We start from the raw sequence: 26,423 nt of genomic DNA, 5'->3' as shown, positions 1-26,423 counted from the left end.
TAAAACTATTCCAGCTCCAGTTACTGTCCTGTAAATGTGAATATAGGGATGTGGAGAAGAGTCCTGTGCTGAAGCAAATAATTGATTTCAGTCTGCCAGTTTGGAGCAGCCATACAGTAACACTGTGATGAACAGAAAACAGATGGTTCTGTTTTCCCCACACAGATTACAGTAATTCATAGATGAGCTGTGAAAATACTATTGTTGATTTCTCTTTGGCTTGGTAACTTACTACTTGGTGGTTTACAAGTCAAGCTTTAGTTGAGCAGAGTTTGATTGTCAAGCTTGCTCTTTTTTTTTGTTGTCTATCACTATTAATGTCTTGGCTGTTGAGGCTTGACATGAAACGCTATCAGGAGAATAAAATTGAAAACTGACATTTCATGCTGATAAAGCAGACAACACCATAATTTCTTCATTGCAGAAGTTAAAACCAAGGCTTGATTTTTGCCTGACACTAGTGAGGCACTTCCTCTGAAGCCATTAGGACCTCTCTTAGCATTCTTTGTCTTTATCCAGAGCAGTTGTTTTCCACTTGATAGCAAGGTGAGGCGGTGGTTGACAGCTCCCTGGTATCCTTCCATTAAAGGGCTCTTGAGGTCATTCTCAGGAGCCAGCTGGGTGTGCAGATGTTGTGCCCTCAGAAACAGCCTCCCTTACTGTGACAGGCTTTGGGAGCTGAGCTAGCAGAGTTCTCATCTGCAGCGGGGAAAATAGACATCAGTGCTTATATCCCCTGTCAAAAGTGTGGCAGACTGGCTGCATGCATTGCCTGGGATTAAATCTCCACTGCCCAGACAGCTTCTGTCTGTGTTTTTTCTTGTTGGCTTTATTGTTGTTGTTTTGTTTTTTTAATAAAAATGGCAAGTTATCAATGAGAGAAGAGTGGTGCCCTGTGTCAGGCTATGCTCTCCTTTTGTCTGACGTGTTCTTTCATTTTCCTTTTTCTTTAATCTTAGAAGCTGTATTCAAATCAGAGGGTATAACCATATTTAAAGTTGAGGTTGAAAAGGAGTGAAGCAGGAATACATACTGCTTAGAATGCGGATTTCATTGCATGTTATTTGCAACAAATTGTATATGTAGCTATATATGAAAGGGAGTCCTTGGAGCTCATTGCCACTTTTATACGTTGTTGGTATTTTGAACTGAAATTTGTTTGGCCACCCCTGAGAGCTGCATTTGCAATAAGATGAAAACATTATGATCAAAATGAGGAATAACCATATATAGCCTTTGGCAACTTGCATATGGAATAACACTCTTTCTTCCTTTGCCAGTATTGCTTTCCTTTCTGAACTGTCTGCTCTGTATCGGTGTTTACTGTGAAAATTACCCACGTGTTCATTAAGAGTATTAAGAAGGGAAGAAAAAAAATCTATTTTAAAGGAGGAAAAAAAAGGTCATAAATTTAGAATATTTAATAGAGCAAAATATCAACATAAAATTTAACTTTTCTCTTAGGGCTGCTGGTGAATGCCCATCAAAGGCTGAAAAATGTTTGTGAAGATAACTAAGTGTTCATAAGGTGGTTGAGGTGCAGCTAAGCATTGAGTGTTTCTCATGCCACAGATGCTTTGGCTTTAGGAAAATCTTTGAACTTGTTTTCTTGCAAGGTCCCAGTTATTGCTGTATTCTCCATCTTTTGGCTTGGTGCTGTCAGAGGGGAAAACAGTGCAGGGGAAGAGAAGTTTTGCTTCTCATTAGCAAGCAACACTTTGCCCTTGGGTGTATATAGGTGTATCTGTATATGTGAGCAGTAGCAACTCAGGCAGCCACCCACCCCTCTGGAGAGATCAAAGCAGGGGTTGGGCCAGAGGTAGGGCAGTGAAAGGGGGAGGATTTGGGTAGAGAAGTGGATAGTGGAGGAAGACTTTGCTGTAGCTCCACTTCCAGCTGTGGGTGTCCAAGTGCACTTCTGGATGCTCCTGTGCAGCTCCCCTGCAGGCCTCCAAATGGATATTGTAACAGAAACAGTGCTCAGTGCTTCCCATTCCTCTGGTTCTCTTCTCCATTTAACTTCACCTGCTGCTGAACAGATATTTTAAGCTTCCTTATCCCCTTCTTTGGGAAATAGGGTATTGTAGCCAGAAAATAGCACATTTGGGTTTTGTGTAGCCAAGTTTAGGCTGGGGCTGCAGGGGGGTGCCATGAGCTGGAGCACAGCTGGAGATTTCCACAGGCCAGACCTGGAGCATGAGACCTGAATGCAGAACTCTCTCTGAAGATGTTGCTTCTTTGTGAAGCTGAACCCCCTGACCACTTGCCTTGCCTGAGGTGACCCAGCAGTAACTTAGAAAGGTTTTCTGTGGAGGATAGTGTTTCCTGGAGCTGGAACGTGTGCCACTCACCAGCTCAGCTGCAAAGCAGCAGCTTTATGCCACCCTGCCCTGGTGGAGTGAAAGCTCGGGGGGGTGGGAGCACACACTGCAGCACTTGTGCAGATTTGGTTATGGATTCTAGGCATGACAGCTGGTGCTTTCAAAACAAACCTCTGGTCTTTAAAAGGTGTTTTTATTTGCATATGCTAAATGTCAGCTTGTTATAGGCTCACTGTATTTCTGACTGAATGGACCTTGTGCTGGGCACTGATGTGTAGTCCTAGGCAAAACCTAGTTACTGAAGGGAGGTAGAGCAGAAACTCTGGAATGATGTGTGGCTTGCTTTGTGTGGACCTAGTGCATCAAATCCTTTGTAGTTGTTTGAGTTTGCTATGAAAGCATAGCCCATGCTGTTCCAGATCTTTCTCTTGTTCAAATTACAACCTGACTTTTACGGTTTCTTGCAGGCCAGCCCTCCAGATCTCTATATTGAAAGATTTAACGTAGCTCTTGGACAGTATATGGGAGCATTGCAGAGCATTGTGCCTCTTTTCATATATATGGTAAGTTTTAGAAAATTATTTTCAAATAAATATGTCCATACACAAGATGCTGACTGAAAGTGAAAAGAATAAAATGCAGCTATAATGATTTCTGACATGTAAAACTTACGATTCATGCCTAGTTTTGGTGCCTGCCTAACAATACTAATCAAATTGTATGGGGAGAGGAAGGGGCAGCCATGCTTCTTAAATGCAGAGTTTTGCAGTTGCTGCCCTAATACTTCTTTTCTGGGAGTGGGGAGAATGGTTTTGATTTTAAAAGGAAAGTGGCCATCTCAAATAGTTCATTATTTATGCCTTTTTGAACAGAGATAATTTATTGACTTGTTAAGTTTTGGCTTCTTAGTTTGGGCAGGTTGTGGACATGATTATTTTTTGCTTTCAAATAGTACAGATTCAGAAAAGACAGGAAGAAATTTGTCTTGGAAATGTCTTTATCATTTAATAAAGCAAGTCAGAGTGTTGGATGGATGAAAGAAAAATAATGTTCATAGCACTGTCAGGTGTACTTGGAATGCTTCAGAAACCAATAATTTGCATCTTTTTTGTCGAAGTACCAAAACTTGCACTGCTTTTTTTTTTGCTGATAATGAATAACTTAAGCTTGAAATTTGTCCATCTCAGAGAACCTGTACTTGTTTTGGCATCACTTAGGAATGAAAAAAAAAATAAATAACAAAAGCATTAAATAAGCCTCAAACTCTGAAGAGTTTTTCACATTGATAGTTTCAGAGTTTGGGAAGCAGTAGCCTTTAGGAGGCTCTTCTGTGTCTCAGTGAATTTAGGTAACTTACTACCATATTTTGGCATTAAGTTACCATACAGATATGTTGATTAAAGAGGAATTTGCCTTTCTTGAACGTGGTATCTTCTGATCTACCTTTTTACCTGGTTCTATTACCTGTTAGTTCCTCTTGCTGCCAAAAGCGATGCTGACTTGGCTCAGCTGTACAGCTGGTTTATAAGGCTAATGGCAAATTAGCTGTCATACTTTTTCACTGAAATAATTTCTGTGTTGTGCATGATGTGGGAAATATATCTAGAGAAGTCAGAGTGAAGAAACGTGTTTCTTAGTTTTTTCTGTATGCATTTGGAAGTATTTCTGTGTACAGGTACTCTTACAATCTTACATACATACATAGTGTCTAATCAAGTTTTCTCATACGGCAGCAACAGTTTCCTCTGTTCGGTCCAAAAGTACAATGGAAAAACAACTGCAAGAGGTGAAAGCCTAATTACAGTTTAAATTACAGCTTTGCAGTTACTTTAATGGGTACTTTTCAAAGCATTTTGAAGTGGTCAAAGTTGTTAAACTCTGCCTTTATGTCAGGGGTGATGAGGCTTTCCGTTTCAGTGATTGCTTTAATCGGGGGTTTCCAAGGCTGTTGAGTTGCTCTTGAGGACTTTGTTCTGTAAGGATAATTATATTGCTGCGTAGGAAAACTTTTAATAAGCATTTAAATATTTTTAAAATCAACGAAGCTGAGGAAAAACTAAAGCTTTTATGTAGAGCTGGAATATGGCATAATATTTTGTCTTCGTCTTAGTCCTGTGTGTCTTAAAAGCAGCAGCAGCACTTTTCTTTCCTGGTATATACCAAAGCAGGAAAGGTGATTTTTTACCCTCTGTGTGTTTCCAAGTTTATCAGGAGGGGTGGCTGAGAGGACTGACCCTGCAACTGAGGGAGTTTTCTTTTTCCTCCTTTTGCTGGGAGGACTTTGTTTTTTCACATGGTGATGGATTTTTTTTCAGTCTTAGGCTGCTGCAGCAGATTTGTCAGAAAAGTATGGAGGCCAAAAGACCCTCTGAGATTCCCTGGGTTTAGGCTTCTTTAGAAGTTCAGGGATATAACTGAAGGTAAAGGAAATTAAACTGGAAGTCAGCTTCATACACAGTGCTTTGCTCCTAGCAGAAAGCTATTTTGTAAATTTAAGTGAGATTATTCTGTGTGCTTATAGATTGTACATATCAGTGTGCTACACACATGAATGAAAAAATATTTCCATTTGAATAAAAAATAAAATTTAGATAATATATTTTTCTTATAGAAGCTCATTTTTTTCATTTTACTTTGAGATATAACTGAAAATCTGTTATTTTATCACATTATATGAGCCTAACATTTGTGAGCACTGTGGTTTTGGGATAGTTGAAATTTTTTCATTGCCTCCAAAATATTGTTATCCCTACTGGGTAGGGATTGTATTGCACTTTGTTTCTTATCAGCTAGAGGGCATTTTGTGTGTGTCTGTGTACACAAATATATGTATGATGTGATAAGTGCACCTATATACTGTGTTTTCTTCTTTCAAGTACTTATTGATCTCCTCTTAATATTAACTGATTTTTATCTTTTAATATTTGTCAGATTGCTTTATTGTAAGGTTTGTAGAATTAATGTTTGTATCATATCTGACTTTCTCAGTTACTCACATCTGCTTACCTTTTATGTGTCAGTTAGGCCTTTATGTGACTTGAGACATTTTTCAAGAAATACTGGCCCAGCCTAGGTAGTGACAAGTTATACAGAAAATCTTCCTGATGTACCCCTAACAAGAATGGGGGAGGTGACAGCTCTTCTGCTCCTTTCAGCACTGTGGATTGGAAATAAAGTGCTACAGTTAGATGCTTTTTCATTGTCTATTTAAGCTCACACATCGTTTTGGAAATATGTTTCCAAGTGAGCAAATGTGAAGAGTATTTTGCATTTCTTCTGTATTTGTACTGTCTTGTAACTGCTGGGAGGGTTTTGTTGCTTTTCTAGTAGTGAAATTACTGGAATTAAAAGTTTAGGCTTTCCAGCCCCTGAGCAAAATGAGGCATCATAATTTGCACATCTTGTGCAAACTGGTTTGGGAAAATGTTCTGGTGCAAGGCTGTACTGTGGTGTGTAGCTTAACAATTCCTCAGAATGTATCCTTAGTTGCTATGGGTTTCTGTTGCAATGGCAGTTCACCATTGACCAAAACCATTACCAATAAGTTAGTCTGTTTCTAATTAGGGTATCCATGTGCAGAGCCTTTCCCTCAATCTCTGTTTCACAGGCCCAGGTGGGGGAAACAACTGAGTCCTAGTCCTTGAAAAATCTCTACAAACAGGATAAATTCAGGGTATCAGAGGGAACGACCAGCAGCAAGTTTAGCAAATTAAAAAAAAAAATAAAAATATCTTCTTAAGGCTGCTGTCCAACACTGCAGCAAACTCAAGGTATACTAGGGGCATACCTCAGATTGCCTTTTTTCTATCAGGTTCAATCTTTATTAAAGGGAAATAACTGCTGGTGAATATTCTTTCAAAAGTTTGAGGGGTTTCTGTCTGGACAGATTGTTATGGTGTGTTTGTAGTTTTGAAAATGGCCAAGAGAATGGGTTTCACACAAAAACAGGAAGATTGCTCTGTGTTCTGAATTGTTCTGGTTTTGCTAAATGCTTTAAAGAATAGGAGAAAAACTTGATTTAAAGTGTGGAAAAACCTTCCTCCCTTAAGATATCCCTTCTTCTAGTAAATCTCTCAGGTAAGTGTTCCTATGGATTATTTTTTGTTAGATTATCTGTTTAACTCTTCTGCACCATTTGTCCAAATTAGTTAATTCAGCTGTTCTACTTCCAAATTAGCTTTTTAATGGTAGGAGATTTATCTTGAAGCAATTTTTTCCCCCACAGCTTTTAAAACACTTCTATGAGTAAGACACAGAAAGGAAATCTTGCTGTTAATTGCAGGAAATGGAGCATTGGTACCAAATAGTACATTAGGTATTGGGCCCTCAAGGAAGTCATGAATAGAATTATCTTTGAATTTCCCTCAAAGAGATGAGTTCTTTATTAATGCTGAATTGGTCAAAGTAATGGAATCCTAAAAATTTTAATGTTGCTCGCTTTTGTGTAGTTTTGTATATATCTTATTTCCACAACTGATTCATTGTGAGTAGCTGTCCCCTGAGACTGTCAATGAACCACAGAAGTGGATAGTTGTGCTGATGTTTTATTGTTGTATCCCATCTATTTTAATGGCTTAATTGCTTTTAGTCATTGGAAAAATACATTCTTTCATTACAAAGATGATGTCCAGCTGTATTTTAGTGTTAAGAGAACTTTAAAAATTTCTAGGAGTTCTTAAATGAAGTGTTTTGTATACAAGCTCTCCAGTCTGGATTGTTATGGAGGTACATCTGTAGATAGAGAAAACAAAATAAATATGTATGGCTGTATGTAAGTAGGTTTGTCATCTATGCATTTTTGTTGTATAGGAATGTTCTATATAGTTTAAATGCAGTCACCAAGGTGAAATATTCTACAGCTTCAATATTCTGAACTGTTTTTATTCAGGGAGAAAAAATAAGTTTACTTTATTTGCTATTATGAGAAACAAACTTGAAAACTTCTGTCTTATTTTCCAGAATAAATTTTACATAGAAACCAAGCTAAACAGAGACTTAAAAGATGACCTTATAAAGCTGTTTACGGAACATGTTGCAGAAAAGCACATTTACAACCTAATGCGTAAGTAAAGCTGTTGAATTTTTCTTATAATGGAAGCCTGGAGAGAGATCTTTTCAGATGCTGTGGAAATCCACAGCAAACTGAGATAAAATGCCAAATATTAGTGAACTTCAGTACAAATGCCTTTGAGGCATGAGGAAATGTGACACACTTCAGCTTAATTTTTTCAGAAATCTGACTTTGTATGAAGTAATGCTTTGCTTGAGATCAGGGGGAACCGATATTTATTTTCCCTTATGATTATGGCAGAATGAATGTTTCATTGTTCTGTTGTTTATGTTGTTACTTTTCAATTTCATTATCAAAATATTGACAGGTGTCATTAAGACCGTGGTGTGGTCAGAGAGCTGTGATACCTCTGGGGTTATTGTCATGATGTGCTCGAGTTCTGCTGTAGGCGGTGAACTGCAGAATGCTGTCAGCACTTTCTCTCTTAGGTTAATGGGTTAATGCAAATATAATGTGCTTCAAGTGATACCCACAGGAGCACTGAACGGGAAGTGTGACTCCTGTGGTGAACCACAGTGTCTGTGTGAAACCTGCCAGCTCTGAGAGTGTTTGTGTGAGCACAGGGACCTTGCTGCTGGCCCCTCAGAAGAGCAGCTCGCAAAGCATTAGAGCAGTGGGAGTGGAGTTCATTGCTCCTTTAGTCTTTGCTTGGGTAGCAATGCCCTGCTCTTTGCAGGCAAGGGCTGGGGAAAGCAGCTTTGCTGTTGCTTCAGGCTCCCTGAGAGGTGGCTTCCTGGGAGAGGGGTGGGTAAAACAGCGTGACTTCAAGGTCAGGGAGCCTGGTACACTACAGGGATGGGAGATCATTAGCTCTGATGAAGTTCTTGCCATCTGGACTAGCGTCACTAAGAGCAGATCACATCACCTTTAAAATAGCAGAACAATGAGAAATACCCAGCCATGGGCCTGATGTTTTATTTTATGCCAAAGAGAGTTACTGGTATGAAACCTGGTAAGATGATTACTGCAACAAGATCATGGAAAATTTGGCTGATATTGCCTTAAAATGTTTGCATTTTTCAGGCAAGGATTTTTTTTTTTCCAGTGGCAAAGCAAAGGTTTAACAATGACTAAACCTCTGATATAAGCGATGTCAGATGTGTTGTTGCTAAGTAATTAATTTTCTGCAGTGATAATAGCAGCTTCAAATAGAAATGGCAGATGAACTGTTGAAAAGAAAAGACCTGTGGCATTGTGTGTGTGTGTGGAATCAGAAATACTTTTCCCTGGCTCTGTTAATTGCAGAAGTAAAATAAAATAAAATAAATAAAGGTAAGCCGTATGTGTTGCTATGTATGAAGTCTCTTGTGTAATGAGCAAGAGGTTCATTTCCTTGTGTTCATTTCAGTCTGACCATCAGTTTATTAAAGCTAACTTATTTGGGTTTTATCTCCCTTCTGAGTAAGATGATAAATACTGACAAGCATTAACTCCTAGCTGTGATCTGATTTAATTAAATCTTCGATAAGAGGATCTATAAATTGAGTTAAAGTATGCCTAAGTAAAATTTTAAACTTACTAACAGGTTTTTGGGAAAGAATTGAAGATGCGTAGCACATGATGTAGTATCACAGATGTGCTGAAAAACTTCTATTATTGTATTTTTTTCTGCCTTTCTCAGCTGTTTTTTCTAGCTTCCTGAAATTTAAACCAAAATAGATGAGTAGTACCTTCCTTTTTGGAAGTGTAAGGGCTCTATGAAAACAGAATGCAATTGGTGTTTGTTATTTACTTTGCTTTCCAATGTACCAGTGTATGGTGCTCTTTGCTGATATTTGATACAGAGTTGGTATATTGTGAGGGGAAAAAAGTACAGATACGAATGGGGGTACTTTGGAAATTAAAGTCAAGGAAGTTGTGATTTGTATGAAAAATGGAGTCCTGGGGCTGTTTTGGTTAAAGAGATGCTGCAACTGCCACTTCAGTGAGAGGAAGCATGCCTTTACTCTGGAAAAAAAAAAAAAAAAACAAGTTACAAAACTGATTTAATCCATTTGTGATCTAGACTTGGATGGTCAGAGTAGCATCTGCTCTCGCTCCTGAAATTTGTTGCTATGCTTGTACAAAGTGGGTTTTGTTTATAGTACCTTGTCATTGTCTCAGAGCCTGGAAGCTCTGAGAGCTCACATTTCTGTTTGAAGCAGTGTTCAGGAAGGACTCTAAGTACATTTCTGGTTCATTTGATTTTTGAACAAGTTCTTGCTCCACTTCAGAAAGACAGGGGAGAGAAGCCAGAAGAGCAGTCCAACCCTGATCTCTTCCTTGGCATTTGATCTTGCTGAGGCTCCCCCAGTCTGAGTCCCCTCATTCCTTTCTGGCTGCTGGGAGACAGGAAGGTGCAAGATCATCACTTGTCTTTGTGGTGGGAGCACTTCCCTGAGCACTTAGTTGCAAAAATTTGACTGATCAAGGTGTCAATTCATTATTTGCAGAGGAAATATTGCCTAAGTGAACATTTCTTGGACATTCTTTTCCTGTACTAATGCCAGTTTGGTTCCAATTCGGGTTTGATAGATTAATTAATTTTTTTTTTTTTTTTTGAAAAGCACTTCACTATCTGGAGCACTTCTCATTAGTTAAAGTAAATACATAATAAAAACCCACAATACACAGACACATGAACACAGCTGTTTGTGAAACACTTTTGCACTCACACATTTATCAAGTCAGTGCAACTCAAATTAGAGTGGGTACATTTGAACTAAGTGAATATAACCTGCTTATTTTCCTTACAAAGCCAGAGCTGGCTCTTGCTGATAAGACTGGTGCATTCAATGGCTTGGGAGAAGTTACTGTGTGCAGAACTGCTTAACTGAATGTAACAAGCAAAGATACAGCATCTTATTTACAGGCAGATTCAGAAATTAGTGTGGGAGGGGGAGAAGATACAGATAATATCCCCATGTCACTAGGGAAGGGTGGTGGAGAATGTTGTCTTTGTTCCTGCTACAGTCCTCCATGAGGTGACTTGTAAGCAGAAAAACTCAGGAATAGGTTTATTTTCTTCTTATGTAGCCACTGTCTCTTCTGATAGTCCTGCAGTGCAATCTCCATGCCTGTGTATTCTCATCTAGAAAAATGGCAATTACTGCGTGGCAGTGAATAGCAGCTCCTGAAACTCTCTATTTCTGGTACTTGCAGTTGGTAAAATTAAGTGGCAGAGTATTTGCAAGTAACTGCCACTCTTCTCATTTGGGATATTGGATATCACTGTTTTGAGTTCAAGAAGTGTTTTTCACTCTTGAAAGAGCAATCTGCTGGTACAGGTCATTCAGTACAAGTTGGTTCTTCCCAAAAAAAATCTGGCCGCACTTTTGTGCAGTAGGTACTCAACTGGGAAGTCAGGTGAACTTTATCAGAGGGAAAATAGCTTTGTGCAGCACTTCTGATTTTGTTCTTGGAGTAATTGCAGAAGTAGCCACTGAAGCCTCAGCACACAGAGTGGTTACTGTGTGTGGTTTCTAAAGGCATGTAGGCAGTTGTTAAATGTAAGTCTTTATGTCAGTGCCTGTCTGAGTTCAGAGATAAAACCCAGTGTAAAAATACATCAAATATGTTTGCCAAAGTAGAAGTTTTTCTCATGTTTTCCAAGAAAAAGTTCTTTGAAAAAAGTCAGGAGGAGGGAGACCACTCACAGCCTAATTCATTATGTTTTCAGTTTCTAGTTAGTTACAGAGGAAATATTTTCTCTGAAGGTTTTTACATATGACAGGTTTGGATCAAGGTCACTTGGATTCAGATGAGGGGAAGAGATCTTGTTGTTCCATTTTCTTTATTTTTTTGTTGGAAGTGTATTAAAGTTCAATAGAAGGGCTGTTTATATTGGAAAAGGTTTTTCCTTTATAAAAACAGGAAAGATATTTCCAACGCGTTGCTGCTTTCTAAAAAGTACCAGAAAAGCTAACTGGAACATTGGAAAAGGTTACTAACAGCTCTTTAACAATGAGGTTGTCCAGCTTTTTGATTCAGCAGGTAGAAATGTAATGCAAAATTGTAGAGAATGAATCTATTTCTATGTGTTAGAGGTTGATGAATGTAGCAGGGAGGATGTTCCCTGTGCAGGGATTGTCCTGTTGTGCAGTGCCTCAGCAGGAGTGTTTGTTGCTCTGCGGGCACCCAGCCCTGTGTATTTAGCAGCTGTGTTTTGCTGTGCTGACCTCCCAAAGCCTGTTGATGTCAGTGAAGCAAGGGACTCCCCTCATCTCTTTGGCTGTGTGCTGCTTTGACAAAATGCCTTTCATTAATAAATGCCATATCCAGCTTTTGCTGGTGAATACAGAACTCTGAGAGGAGCACTACAAAAGGCTGAGGGAAGGAGTGTGATTGATGCCAAGTTCATGGCCTGACTCTACAGCTACAACAGAGACCACAGGGGTCTGTTTTGATGTGTGTTGGGCTTTTTTATTCACTCCCCATGTCTCACCCTTTGGCACAGACAGACAAGAAAAAGATAGATTGAATTGACATTCACCCTGTTTGAGGTGGTGTTTCTTCCCTCCCCCTCAATTTTGACATCTGTCTCAAACAATCTGCACATGAGAAGCTGCCTGTTACTGCCTTGATGCACCAACTGCAGAGAAAATACCCAGACAAGGGGAGAAAACAATCTCATGGTTTCTCAGCTTCTTGTAGAGAGCATTGCCCACAGCCTTTCTGTATGCTGCTGACACTGAAGAAGTTGTTCTTTGTGCTTCTCATTTCCATGTCACATCTAATGACTGTGTTTCGTAAAGAAAATTATATTCTCCTTGAGTGTCTGTCCTGAGTTGGTTTTGTCATTTATAAGTTTGGTGCAGCAGAACCACAGGCTTTTATCTGAAAGCTTTGGGCCCTGTAGGAAGAGCTGAGGGTCTCATTGTATAGTTTAGGCTACGTCTGCATTAATAAGTGGGGTGGTGTAAAGGGAGCAGAATATGAAATGCCTCCATGTTGGTGTTGAGAACCCAGTGCTGACCTTCCCCTGCTTTTGGAGAATTTTAGTTCCCACTTGTTCTTGTCTGCTCCTTTGGACAAAGTGCCAGGAGTAGCAGTTTGAGCACATTTGGTTTAATCTGGTCCAAAGGAATTAAAGTAATATGCTCCAAGGCAGCTCTGTCATACCAACCTAGGAGCAGCAGAGTGGGGATGATCAGTGAATTTGCTTCAAAATCACATTTCTAATCTGAACTAAAGCTTTACTATAGGAACTGCCTTCAAGAGTTCAAAATCATTATTCTTTTTGGTTTGGGATCCAGAGTGACTACTGTGATGACAGAAGCAGTGTGCTTTAAAAGTGTCTTTTTTGATTACTGAGGCCCTTTCCTTCTGTAATAATTGGATGTTACTCAGCCTCTAGACACTGCTTTTCTTCCTCCTAAAACTGAGAAGTTAGTATGAGAAGAAAATCTGCACAACTCTACTCTGCCACATTCATAAACTATATTTCTTGCTTTTTAAATTTAAGAATGAGACAGAAAAAAGGAGAGATTTCTTTAAAGAAGTATTAAGAAAGGCAGAATTACTGGTCTGCTGAGTGACTCTGTCCTTAGATTTAGCATATGTGTCAGGATAGGTAAAATGAAATGAGATTTCTTCCTCAGGGCCTTAAAAATTAAGAAAGGTATCAGAGCATTAGGAGAAAATACCAGTTAATTCCAGTGTGTTTGTGCCAGACTAAACCATGGTGTTTTCTGTTGGAGTTCCTCTGAAATAAAAAACTAATGTAGTCTTTTCCCCAGATATAAAGCTGTCGAGGTTCCAGCTTTTGACAGTAACTGATTGAGGGGGGTGGGGCACGAGGATTCTGTAGCATAAAAAAGTCCTTTTTTTGAGATGTTGGGAAGGGATACACTTATTCTAAAGTTCTTAATTAAAAATAATTCTAAAATAATTTTATGCATCTACAGGATTGTGAATTTCAGTATTTAATTTCTAGTTTATTTTATGTTGGCAAGTAGTTGAATCACTTTAAGTTTCCAATTCTGACCTTCTAAACAAAGTTCTCATTCTTCTCCTTCCTGTTTTCCTTCCAAATATTGATAGACACAGATAACTGATAGTGAAAATCAACTGCAGTATTGTTCCACTTCTTTTCCAGCCCATGGAGAGTGTGCTGGGATGCTGCTATTGCAGGAAAGTCAACCATTCCTTCAAAACTCTTGTCACATTAATGTCACCCTTTTCTTAGACCTCAGCAGACACCTTTACTCTCTCCAGGTCTAACTAAGAGATATTTTGTAGCTGTTTAATGTTTCTCTGCAGATCTGATGGAATAACCAATATTTACATGCTCAGCAGTTTAAGGGGGCTAATAATATATCACTAATCAATAATATCACTAATACTGAAATCACAGCTGTAATTTGACAGCTAAGGACTAAGTAATTGTGTTGTAACAATACTGGATGGAAGCAGTCTGGGTTGTTACCAAGTATTGTAGAACACGTTCAAATCCTTTAAATAACAATTTATATGTAAATTTTGTCTCTGAACTAAACCTTTCATGAAAGAACTCTAGGCCATTTTAAAAAGTTGCAGTTACCTTTCTTATTTTCCTTGTTTCATGTTGATTAACTTGCAGCACCTCAAATTAAGTTGGAAAATGCAGTCTCAGGTAATGACCACCATGGTTAATCTGGCTCCTTGGCAAAGAAATAGGAATAATAGTCCAATTTCAATAAGACCTCATAAAATTTTAAATGTGAAAATACCACCCTGTTTTCCAATTATACTAATCCAGAAGCATATATCTCTACATTTATAGCTTTGTTTTTAATATTTATTCTTTTTGCAGCACTGAATATTTTCCATGTGATTAAGACTCAGAATTTTTATTTTGTAGCATTTTTACTATGTACTTAATAAAGCTTTTGGTCTGTGTAATGAATATTTTAAAGGTATGCTGGGGCTTTATTAAATGCCTAGTGGGAAACGCATAATAAAAAAAATGTATTTTTTTTTCTGATCTACATTTTAATTCATTGCAAACTTGTAAAGAATTTAAGGTAAAATTTTATTTTTAAAGGAAGACAAAGCCCCAGGATCATGAGGAGTTTGATATAACTGCAAATGTGAGGGTTAAGCCAAAGAGAAAGTCAGTTTTCATTCAAAAGCTTTTGAAGTTCTAGATCAGTAATTAACATGGAGGAACTGTAGTGGAGAGTAAAGAAGTAAAGAGGTAATATATGATCAGACTTCATCAGACAATTTAATAATAAAATACATAGCAGGTAAAAACCCAACAAACCAAAATTGCCAAACAACAACACTAAAAAACAAACACAAAAACCTGACCAAGGTGCAGAAAACCACAACCCAAAATGGCAACAACAAAAACTTCCAGCTGCATTTTGGCTGCCAGCTGTGGCAATTCCCTCCCTGTTTAATTGCTGTTGGCATCGGGGTTCAATCCAGTGCTTTGCATGGACTGGGATAAAGGAACCATCTTACCATCTTCAAGGTGATCGGGATTTTATCCCAGTGAAGTGGAAAGGTTTGTGTGGTCAGATGGACCCAGAATAATTTGGCTGAGGGAAAGGTAATTTATCCCACTGCAGATTTGATTCCATGGGATTTGCACATCCTCCCAAGAGGCAGAAATGCTGTGCACTTATGTAAGGGCTCAATTCCCTGGAAGTATTGAAGTTGTAACTCTGCACAATAATACAGACATTGCATACATAATGGAATTAAGTCCTAAAAAGCACAGTTTGTACAGCAGGACAAAGATCTCCAGCATCTGTTTTATGTTAAGCAATGTGTTCTGCTGCTGTTGGAGACTGAAGAGCAGCAGCTGAGTAATGCCTTGGTGTGGAAGTTCTTGGGGTTGCTTTTAGTGGGAATATGGTTTCTAATTTTTTTAAAGTGTATTGCAGAGTAGTTACAACTTTGAACACATCTGCCTAAGTCATACTTAGGTATGATTTGTTAAATTAGCTTACTTTGTAGTTCCGTTAAATTACTCCAGAGGGGGAAAAAAGCCCTTGTACTAACATGCAAAAGTTTTACTGTTGTGCCAGAAAAGTTACATTTTCCCTAAGTAAGATCTATTTTCAAATGAATGTTAAAGGATAGAAAAAGCTTTTTAGAACAGCTAAACCCTAGGTTTTGCAAATCAGTCTTGTTATGAACAAGTGAATTTGAACTTGTTAAGATATCATCTGCTACTCATGGAATTACTGGGCTCCTGGATCTTGTCCAAAGTGCCCCACTGTAATTAGGAAATAGCTTAAATGTTCATCCAGAGGCAGGGTTCTCCTTGCACAGTGCTACTGTGCAGTATTGGGGTAGCTTGATTACTGCAGAGTATCTGAAGTTGCAGGTTCATAACTCACTCCAATAGTGTTCATTCACTGTTCCTCAAAATTCATTGAGGCCATTTTGGGTGTTGTGTTCAAGAATATTTCAAAGCATTTTCTATCTCTCTGCATGTAATACTTTCATCATGGGAACCCACACTTCTTTTCTTTGATTCTGCCAGGAGTTATTTTCAGGACTCTTTACAGGTTAATTAACTTGTTCTCATGTTAGTTGCTTAGTCTGTAGAATGTGGTGTTAATTCATGAGCATTGTGGAGGTGGTCAGATGGTGTCATGGTGTCATTACCACTCATTCAGCTGAGGTTCAGTTTTATTTTGCCTCTCCCTCCTTTATCTTTGTAAATGCTGCAGGTGCAGTTCTGGGAGTGGGTAGAAGGAGTCTGTGTAATTTCTGTGTTGTAGACTCTCACTAATTATTCTAATAAAGCAAGAGTCAAAGGCTTAGTATTTGTTACTCTTTTGTAAGATTATAAAATAACAACAGAGATAATTTCAGCATGTCTTGCAGAGCTGTTTCTATTCTTTGAGCCTCTCAAGAAGTAATACAGGATTGAATGAATGTCTTTGTTTGATTGCACAACTGAAGATGAATTTGTGTGTGAAGAGGTTTTTACACCTTAGTTTCCAGCTTTGTTTTTAAATTTACATTGAGATCTCTTGGTTCTATCAAGAGAGTTTGTTTGCTGTTAGGGAAATTGTTCTGAAAACACAAATCCTACAGCAGTGCTGTTCATTTTTCAAGGCTTGATGTCCAGCTTTTGGACAAGCTGGGTTAGTTCATACTGTATGGTTTATTGAACAGGATATTCTTTAATTTTCTTTATTGAGAATCAGGAAATATATGCCATTACTTTGTTATCTTGTTGAGCATAATACTGTCATGCTTGTATTTATTGGCTGTAAATCAGGAGTGAATGATTTAAATGTGCATTGTAGCAGGTGATGTGTGCATTTGCAGAAAGCAAGATAAAAAATGTTACTTTCTGAAGCTGCAATAAAGTAATGAAGATTTTTTGTTTTAAATAATTTTTTTGTGTAACTTAATGTCTAGAAGAACAAATTCACTGTTCTTTGGATACTTTGCAAATCTCTTGGTGATGCTTAGGCTGAAGTGGCCAGAATAATTAAAGATATAAATATTTGTATATGCACACACATTGTTTGGATTGTGCATTACTGTCACATTATAAAGCACTATGTCCATTTTAATTCTGTGCTTTCCAACTTCCCTGGCTGCCAAGAGGCTCTTTGACAAATCTTTAAGAAGGGGACTGTAAATATGTCATTACAGGACAAATCACAGTCTCTCACACTCTCAAGGCTTCAGCTGAAATGAGCAAGCACTTTTAAGATGGCTCTTTGCAAAACAAATTAATCTACAGCAATTAAATATAACAACTTTGATTACTTGAAGGTTACAAGAAAGTACTTTGTTTTAATTTCCCTGTGATACAGCTTCAGAAAGAGAAGACAAAACATGCTACTGAAGATTTTTCTTTCTATTTAAGTATTCTAGTGGAGATGCTCTGAAGCTTAAAAAAGCTGAGCTTCTCCAGTGTAAGGCCAAGAGATGTGTAGTAGAGGTAGAATTATAAGAAACATTTCTCCTCCTGTGGTGGGCATAGAAGGATGCTCAACTTCTTGGTAAAGAAGTTAAAATCAAGAGTCAGCAATTGGTTCACACCTTAATTTCTTTCGTCTGTGTGTATTTCTGTAATTCAGATGTATGTGCCAAGCTCATGCAAATACAAATAAGGATTAAAACCTTACATCACAACATAAACAGTAAATGTGCTATTGGCCAGTTTTTCCTCAAGAGGAAGGTGCAAGTATTAACTTGTGTTTAAAGGAACAACTTTTATTCTTTAGGGTTTACAATTTTTGCACTACACATGCGTAGACTTTCAGTCCATCCTTAGTTTTGTGTGCAGGATTCTAAATGCTGTAAAGTAAGATTTGTGGATCTTCAGGTGTTTAACACACTTGGCATGAATTTGCTTCAGTTCTGTGTCTGAATACTTAAAGCCATCACCTGAGTGGTTTTGCCGAACATCTGCTACCTCCAATGAATGAAAAATAAGTTATTACACATTCTCACTATACATAATTTGAGTAGGATACTTCTGTCTAAAGGTGATGTTTTATTACTCTTGAGAATAAGTTGAAATCAGATATGTGGCTGCTTTTTTTGGGGACATCAGGTGCCAAAAAAAGCACAATTACTGTATTTTTTTTATTTAAAAAAAATCTATGTATAAGAGCCTGTATTTCTTGGATGGAAAAGTTGCTGATTGTGTTAATTTTATTTCAGCTTTACTTTTGGAAGCTCAGTCAACACCGTTTCAAATAACTCCTTCAACCATGGCAAATATTGTGAAAGGCCTGTATACACTACGACCAGGTAAAAAGGAAAAAATGTTTCTACTGATCTCATCTTGTGCTTTTCATTTTTTTGCCAGAATGTGTCTACTCTCTAGCTAATGCCCAGTTAACAATCAAAGTGTGTTGTGTTTGTGCCTTGTACAGCTCAGTTCCACCCTGGGTCTTGTTGCCTGTCACCTGGGCAAGGTACCATGTGAACACCAAATACTTCTTATAAAAACAGCAACCCAGTCCTCTGTTCTGGAGGCAAGGAAGAGATCCATTCCTTCTCTGCAGAAATAAGAAGGATGTTAATGAGGCAATCATGGTAGAAATTTGGAAGTACTGAAATGGTAAAAGTTGTATTGAGAGTCACTTGTCAAACAACAGGTGTTTGGCCTGAGGTGAATGATTGTTTCTTTATGAAGCCATTGTTTTGTTGGTATTATTTCATGGAAGAGCTTAATTTAACTTGTGAATGTGACATCTTATGCAACAACAGTTATATTAAAGGAAAATGGTGTTGCAGATTTTAATCAGTTTTGTATGAGAATCTTCAAAGTTTTGGAGAACTGAGGAGAGCCTTACCCTGTGCTTGAGAACTTCTTAGAAACAAGAAGTGTTCAAAATATCCATAAATAAATGGTACCTGTTCCACTTCCTTTTACAGTCCTGACAGTTTCTTACTGTGGCGTGCCTGAGAGAAGGATTGTGCCTGAGCTTCAGTCTGTTTTTGCAATCCCCATTTATGGAAATAGAAATGAGAATGGGAATCCTTTACAAAAAGCTTTAGTGCAATATTTAGCAAGTGTACAAACCAGGAGTGTAGTGGACTCTACATGTACAAAATGCACTTTCTGTAAGCAAAGATTATATTTACATCAGCAAAATTAACATACTTCTATCAATTATAAGGCAATGCTAATTTCAGTTCTAGAAAGTGTTCGGGACCAAAGATAGGAAGGATGTATACATAAGTATAAAAGTATTACTGTTTTGAAAGCAATTCAGGGTGGTTGTTCCTTGACCACACTTCATACTGTAGGTGATAGACTTGTGATTTCAGCTTTCCATTTCAGATGATCCCTGTCTTACTGTCCACAGCACAGACACTGCTTTGGGTTGCTACCATGGCACTAACCAGATTTTGAGTCCTAACAGCTGTCAGACTTCCAAATGTTGCCAGAGAAGAAAGACTCTCTTTTAATCCTAGCTCAGTACTGGGGCCAGTCCTTTTAAAGACCTCTATCACTGATCTGGATGAGGGGGTCGAGTGCTCCCTCAGTCAGTTTGGAGGACTGTGAGGGGTTGGAGGACTAATGAACACTAAAGAAGCATATATCTAAGCTTTGGAAGACCGATGAGAGAAATGAATGAATTCTTTTGAAATGGGGGTGGAGGAGCAGGGTTGGATGATGATACTACTGTGTTTTTTACAAGTAAGGCTCAGGGGAGAGAAGGGTACATTTTGGGGATAAATTTCCTGGAGTAAAATGTTACAATCATTATCTGATTATCCAAGTGAGTTTGTTGATCATTAGTTGCCTGTCCTTAGGAGTGTCCAGGGACTCAACAGGTCCTGTGAGATGTAGCAAGAACTGAATTTCAATTTGATGATGAGGTTGAGAAAAATAGTAATTTTTCTATCTACACGTAAACATCTGATTTCAAAAGTCTCATTATTTGTTGCACTTTAAGGCATGGATTCTGTGGATTTGGGAATTTTCCTTTTTCCTTTATTTTTTTTAATTTAAGATCCTATCATGTATTAAAAATAAAGTTACATTTGTCAAACAGTAACATTTTCACAAAATATCTCTTCCATATATTTTGTTATTGCTTTCTGTCTTCTTACAGAATGGGTACAGATGGCACCAGCTTTATTTTCTAAATTCATCCCAAATATACTACCCCCTGCTGTGGAATCTGAGCTTCAGGAATATGCTGCTCAAGACCAGAAACTTCAAAGAGAGCTTATTCAGAATGGATTTACTAGGTAATAATTATTAATCTTTAGTAGTGATTGTGCAGGACAGTGCTGAAATGGTAAAAATGGATGCACCTAAAAATACTGAAGAAATAATTTAAGAATTAATTAAGAACCTTCACAACTCAGTATTTGAAATATGGCCTTATTTTCAATGTCTTTTGAGCACTAACAGCCCTGCAGATGGTACCCAAACAGTAGATGATTGTAAGGCTTGAAATGTTTTGAACAGGTTTCTTGCAGTTCATGCATCTCTGGGTTTTGGTTGTGCTTCTACTGCATGATCATGCTCCTGTTCAACTTCAACCTTTACTTTGGCTGTTTATTTTCTATAAGCTCTCTTTTACTCGTGGTGCTTCTGAAAATGTCAGTTTTCTCCTTACTCCACTTTCAAAGCTATTTATACAAGCAAGGTGTTTATTTTAAATAGATGTTTCCCATCTGAATATTAAATTGAGGAGAGGGAAAAGGAAGAGGAACAAACAGTAAAAGACACAGGAGAAAATGTTCATACTGTAACTTGTTGCCTCTGGGCAGTGCCTTTTGCTGTGTGCTGTTCTATTTTTCTGCCAGTCAAAGGCACAGCACTTTTCACCATTTCTGCAGTACTCTGACAAGCTAAGATCAGGCTGGGGAACTGCTCTACTCTCAAGAGGTTCATTTCTTCATAAAGAGAAAACATCTTCATTTTTCCTGTTACCTGTGCAGTGCTGAGAGTCTGGCCCTGTAGTGTGAACACCTACTAGATGTGGATATGTTTAATGTTGAGTGCATTTCTAGGTTTCATGACCTGTGGTTTTCCTCAAAGGTCATCTCTCTCTTCAAAGCCTGGTAAATTATTTAGCTTCAGAGCTCTACTGGTGACCCAAATGCAAATGACGTGGTGCAGACTCTTCCTTGTAAAGGCTGTCTGTTGAGGAAAAGAATTTTTTGAGAGATAAGCATAAAAATAAAATCATAAGAGCTGGGGCTGAGAAAAGCAATTCATTTGGCTCAAGAAATAAAAGTGTGAGACTTTGTAACTGAGTAGGCATATTATGCTGACAAAAGAATGTAATGTACAGAACAAAACAAAAAAGGGAACAATTTGGTGTTGTCAAACTTTCAATCTTACTAATTCTGTAGGTGGCTGATAATAGTTCTGCTTAAAGTGCATTTCACCAGTTTCACACTGCTTGGAGAACTTAACATTACATTTCAAGTACTAATGATTATATCCACAAAACCAACTGGTTTATTGAGATGCACTTTGCCTTGCAATGGTCTGTGTCCCTCCCCAGCCTTTCATAGTCTGTCCTCCTTACAGAACCAGCCAAAGAACTTCACAGCCAAGTCTCTCATTTTCAGGTAACTAAAGAAAACCATCTTTCCAACCAGTTGGTTTTGTGGATTTAGACTGTTAGTACTTGAAAAGTCACATTTAGTTCTCTAAGCAGTGTGAAACTGGTGAAATGCACTTGTAAGCAGAACTATTATCAGCCACCTACAGAATTAGTAAGATTGAAAGCAATAACCATGAAGAACACAGCACAGTGAGGTGTATTCAGCAGCAGTAATTGCACATCAGCTTCTAGTTGAAGAACAACAGCTTATCAACACCATTAAGTGCTAAAATCTTCTGCTTAAAGAGCAAATGCTGTCAGCTCAGATTTACTTAGAGTCTGTAAGATTCAGGAGCATCTTTCCAGACTGACAGATGCAGAGATTTTTTACATAGTTCTATAAAGTTTGGTTGAGGAATTCAAAGTGAGGAAAACAATGCTTTAACTGCATGTGAGCATTTTTCCTCATCTTCATTTTGTAAAAGATTATCCTATGAGATCAAGCCTACTGTCTGTAGCAAAAGGATGAGGTAATTAAATCTGTGAAATACAGCTTACGGTTTTGGTAAATTGACGTTCCTGCAGTAGTAGTATTATTTCTATGTTTGTATTTTTTGCCTAAATTTCTAGAAGCTGCTGATTGTGCTGAGGTATTTCACTGTTGTTTTGAAGATCACAGAATGGTTTGGGTTGGTAGGGACCTTTGAAGTTCCAGAGGAGCAGGGACATCTTTAATTGAGGTTATCATGAAAACACTTTTCTTTGCCTTTTCCTGCAGAGGTGACCAGTCACGCAAGAGAGCTGGAGAAGAGTTAACTTACAGTAAGTACAGATCCAGCCCTGCCCTCCAGCAGGCTCCAGCCCCTCACAGCTTGGGGATTCAGGTCCTGGTGGACTTCTGGGTTCTCTGGGTGGGGAGGTGTCAGGAGCATCTCCACATGTAGCAGATGTCTGCAATGTAGTCTTTACTGTGCCAAGAAATAATACAAACTGCTTAGATGTAGAGCTGTTGGGGAATGGTGTCTGTTCTGGTACAGTTGTGAACTTCTGCTCATTTTATGATTTTATGGCCCTCTTCCCACCAAGTTTCCTCATGTGCTTTCAGCTGAGTATGCTCACTTTATTGCCTACCATAAAATGTTACACAGTTTTATGATGAACTCTTATTACAGGCTGAAATGACTGAATGGACATTTATGTGGTGCATCAGCTTCTGTTTACACGGAGAATGTTTTGTAGACACTGCTGTGTTTTGGGGGAACGGTGGCAAGGGACATCATATGGAAGTTTAATAAGAGGATTTCTTAACTTTTCCTATAATTTCAGATGGCTCATCAGCTTGTGCAAGCTCCAGGGGATACAGATAGTGAATATACTGGATCAGCTTCTATTCCTAGCCAGAACAGACACTGGAGGAGCACAGGTATTATCTGGAGCCTCCTTTGGCAACTGCTGATACTCAAGCTCTGACACAAACTATGCCTCAAAGAAGAGTTTTGGACTTTCTTCTTTATATATTAAAATGTCAGTTGCTGCTACAGTTGAGATGACTTTGAAAGACACAATTCCTTGGTCTGGCCTATCAACAAGTTCTTCTGCAGCCTTTGTGAGGAATGCACCTTGAAAAACAATCCTTTCAAAGTGGAAACGGGCAGCCAAAATCAGCAGCTTCCTAAAGCATTAGAATGGAAGAATCCTTTTTGCACTCTTTTCTTATTAAGGACATTCTTAAAACTAGCTAACACGTCAGTGTATTAGATTTTAAACTTCAAGTTATTTTCTGGAGCTTCTACTCAAATAATAAGAATAAAGTTTCATTATTTTGCAGTATTTGTTTGTTAGTTTAAAACCTGTCACCTTTCAAGAGTTGGTCCCCTATAAATGTATCTTCTGTCAGGGAGTTTTGAATTCCAGATTTTTTCTTTTATCTCTTTTTTTTTTACTTGATATTTTGAAATCTGTTTTCCTATGTGTTTGTACTCTGTGCCTTCAGCTTGTGCACTTTGCGACTTTATAGACCATATTTTGTTACTGCAAAATGTGTTCTTGAGGAAAAACTTGATGTGAACAAACATGCTGCAAAGTTGCAAACTTTTCTCTTGCATTAATGGGAAGTGAAAATAAGGAGGAAGGAAGAGAAGTTGAACCTATCATGATCACTAATAGTGACTTAGAAGTTTGTCCCCATTTATTTTTCATGTGTATTCATGTTTAATGCAGGGACCAACTCTTGTAGAATCCCCCTCACTGACTTTTTCATTGGCCTCAGGAGTTGGACTGGATGACCCTTGTCCTTTCCAACTCAGACTGTTCTGTGATTCTATGATTCCATAATTGTGATAGATGGAGATGAGAATTCCAGACTGAACAAAATACCAGGATGTGGTTTATGTTGTGCTCTGTAAAAATGTGGGCAAAACTCTCCAGTCTGGTAGTTCTGCAAAGTGCATCTCCATCAGCACGAGATTTGCACTGGGCTGAACAACGGTACCTGTCCAGCATCACTCTGGGGCTCCTGTGCCATTTCTCCTGCTGGGGGATGCCACGGGGCTGTGTGACAGTAGACAGAGTCAGAATCAGGGATTTCAGGAGTGATATAAAGTGTGCCTGTGCCCATCTGCCTCCTGCCTCCAGTCCTGTGTCCTGGAGATCCAGCTGAGCCCATTGCCACGGGATCTGGGGCTAGGGGCTGAGTCTGCTCATTGTGATGTGGGTTAATCAACAGTATGGCTAAAGCAGCTCTTTCATGAGGGGAGAAGCATACTTGAAAAAGCAGTTTGATTACAGGGTTTGGGTTTTTTTTCATTACCATGGATTTATTTTTTATCTCCTTTAGTTATGAAGAGAAATAGGTTGGTAATATAAAAGAAAAATCTTTCTGAAGTGAAATAGAAGTTTGTTCAGTTTTGATTGGCACAACTGTTATGCCTGTTTTAAAAAAAACAACACAAAATACCAACATAACTCCTTTTATGCTTGTATGGGTTCATTACAAAATGCAAGAAAAAAAAATAATAAAAAAAAAAAATGCGGCAGGGACAAAGTTTCTTTTTGTTTTGTATCCAGGCTTTATGTCAGTGGATTTAATTCCATCAGTGTCTCCTCAGCCACTTTGGCAATGTGGTTTGGTTGGACGGTAGGGGAGGAAGAATGAATTTGACACTGCTGGGATTGACAGATTCAAATATTATTTCCCTATGTCTTTTTTTGCATATTTGCAAAGCCTGTTTAATTTTGAGGAATTGTTTCTTTTTAAATTAAGACCTAACGCGTCAGTGCTTTGTGTTTAATGCAGAGCGATGCCAGCAGTCTGAACTCGTCCCCAGCAGTGTAAACCAAGCCACTCTGAGAGGGAATTTTCAGGTGTTGGTAGTGTCTGCTTCAACTTTGCTACCAGTTACTTAAATTGGAGCAGAATTAGATAAAATCAGGGGGTTTAAAATTTTTGTTGAAATGTGCTGTGGAGAATTAATGAAGGCTAATAGGGAACAAAAATTATTTGCCAGCTTCCAAGTTTTTAAAGTTTTGGCTTTAAACAAAAAATAAAACCTCTGATAGTGTCCTTAGCTTTAAATATCACTGTCTGCTGAAATGGCAATATTCTTGAGTTAAGAATAGATGCATTAACCTAATTTGGTTAAAGTTTGTTTACAATTTCATTACCATCCTGGTTCACACAGTACAGTAACCAAGCTCTGTCATCTTTGTCAAGTGATCACAGTTTTTCTCTGTTCTTAAAGTGGTTTTACTGGTTCAGGTTTGTAAATAACATGTAGTGCTTCATGTCTGAGGCAAGGGTTTAACATTCCTTTTCCATTGCATTATGTTTGGGACACAAACTCCCAGAGAGACAATTCCATCAAAAGGTAAAGCATTCCCGTCAGTGTGGTTCACTGTGTATGCACTGAGTAGGGCTTGGGTGCTTCTAGTCCTGTGTAGCATTGTCACCACTGGCCCCCATGCCTGAGGAATCTGTTTGTCAAGCACTGTATTATGTTGTAAATTTGGCATTACAATTCCTGTATGTTTTGGCATTATTTACATAATGCTGAAATGTTGTTTATCTGTTGAAGACATCATTGTGACTGAGCATGGAACAAAATACAGGATACTATACTAAATTATTTTGTTTCTCTGTAAACTTGCGTTTTACTTACAGTCAAACTAACTCAGCCAACTTGAGCATTGGTACTGTAAAACCACAATTACCAACAGCATGATCCTAACTTCAATATTTAATTTAACCAAATAACTTGTGGTGAATCTGTTGCATCTGTAGCTTACTCTGTTAAGCAGTAAAGTTGGTTATACAATGGGTGTCCTCTTTATGTTGCACTGGTTCTATAGCCAAGCTTGCTACATTAAAATATTTTTAGATTAATTTCATTTCTTTATTTGAGAAGTTGAAATATTGAAATTCAGCGTGCTGACTAATGGTTGGCAGTTGTTAATACATGGTTCAGATGGTCTTTGGCACAAATGATGGGGTGGGAGGGTCTAACCAAGTAAGTACCCAACTCTTCTTCAGCTGCATCTCCTTCCTGCAGTTGTTGGGGAAATGTTTACAGATTAATGCATTGAAGAAGGTTTTGCCTCCTGTAATTTGACAGAAATATGATCAGCCAGGCTCATCCCTTTTAATTTGTCCCTGACATGATTATTTACTTTCTGAAAATTAAGAAAACCAAACAAAACCCCCAAGAACTACAAAGGGCATGTTTTGAGTGACTGAAAAATGTTTCTCATGTGCACTGTGACAACCCTAGTGAAAGGAGTGTTCTGTAGAACTATAGAATAAAAAACAACCGCTTGAATTTGACTCCTGTCATCAACCCAGCTCCAGCAAGAGAAAAAACAAAGAACTTTGTGGGTTTTTTTGATTTATTTGTTTGGGTTTTGGTTTCTTTGTTGGGTTTTTTTTGTGTGTGTGATGCATTGACATGCACAAGGTATCCAGAGGGCGCCTAGTTCAGCTCACAGTGTGGGTAGGATCAGTTGACTGCAACCATCCTGGATTTTATCTGGGATAAATGAGGATCTTTTTGGTAGCTTGCAAACTTCAGG

General features: G+C 38.3%; 1 protein-coding gene across 2 annotated transcripts in view; it reads left to right on the top strand.

Annotated features, from left to right (window-relative positions):
* The window catches only part of CACUL1 (CDK2 associated cullin domain 1), a 42,647-nt gene extending 16,902 nt beyond the window's left edge, over positions 1–25,745 (top strand). The window contains exons 4-9 of one of the 2 annotated variants that reach the window (XM_005520785.3): positions 2,789–2,884; positions 7,281–7,383; positions 18,001–18,090; positions 19,908–20,046; positions 22,138–22,181; positions 22,686–25,745. In XM_005520785.3, the coding sequence (XP_005520842.1) occupies positions 2,789–2,884; positions 7,281–7,383; positions 18,001–18,090; positions 19,908–20,046; positions 22,138–22,181; positions 22,686–22,726 (513 nt within the window). In that variant the 3' untranslated portion in view covers positions 22,727–25,745. The remainder of the gene's footprint in view (positions 1–2,788; positions 2,885–7,280; positions 7,384–18,000; positions 18,091–19,907; positions 20,047–22,137; positions 22,182–22,685) is intronic. The other variant, XM_088059890.1, reaches the window with a different exon arrangement.
* The last annotated feature ends 678 nt before the right edge of the window (positions 25,746–26,423 follow it).

Source organism: Pseudopodoces humilis, chromosome 9, assembly GCF_049639895.1.
Source record: "Pseudopodoces humilis isolate 2021_Gansu_Grassland_sample_001 chromosome 9, ASM4963989v1, whole genome shotgun sequence".
Classification (NCBI taxonomy): domain Eukaryota; kingdom Metazoa; phylum Chordata; class Aves; order Passeriformes; family Paridae; genus Pseudopodoces; species Pseudopodoces humilis.
Note: the sequence above shows the minus strand (reverse complement) of the source record. Positions and strands in the feature narration are given on the sequence as shown.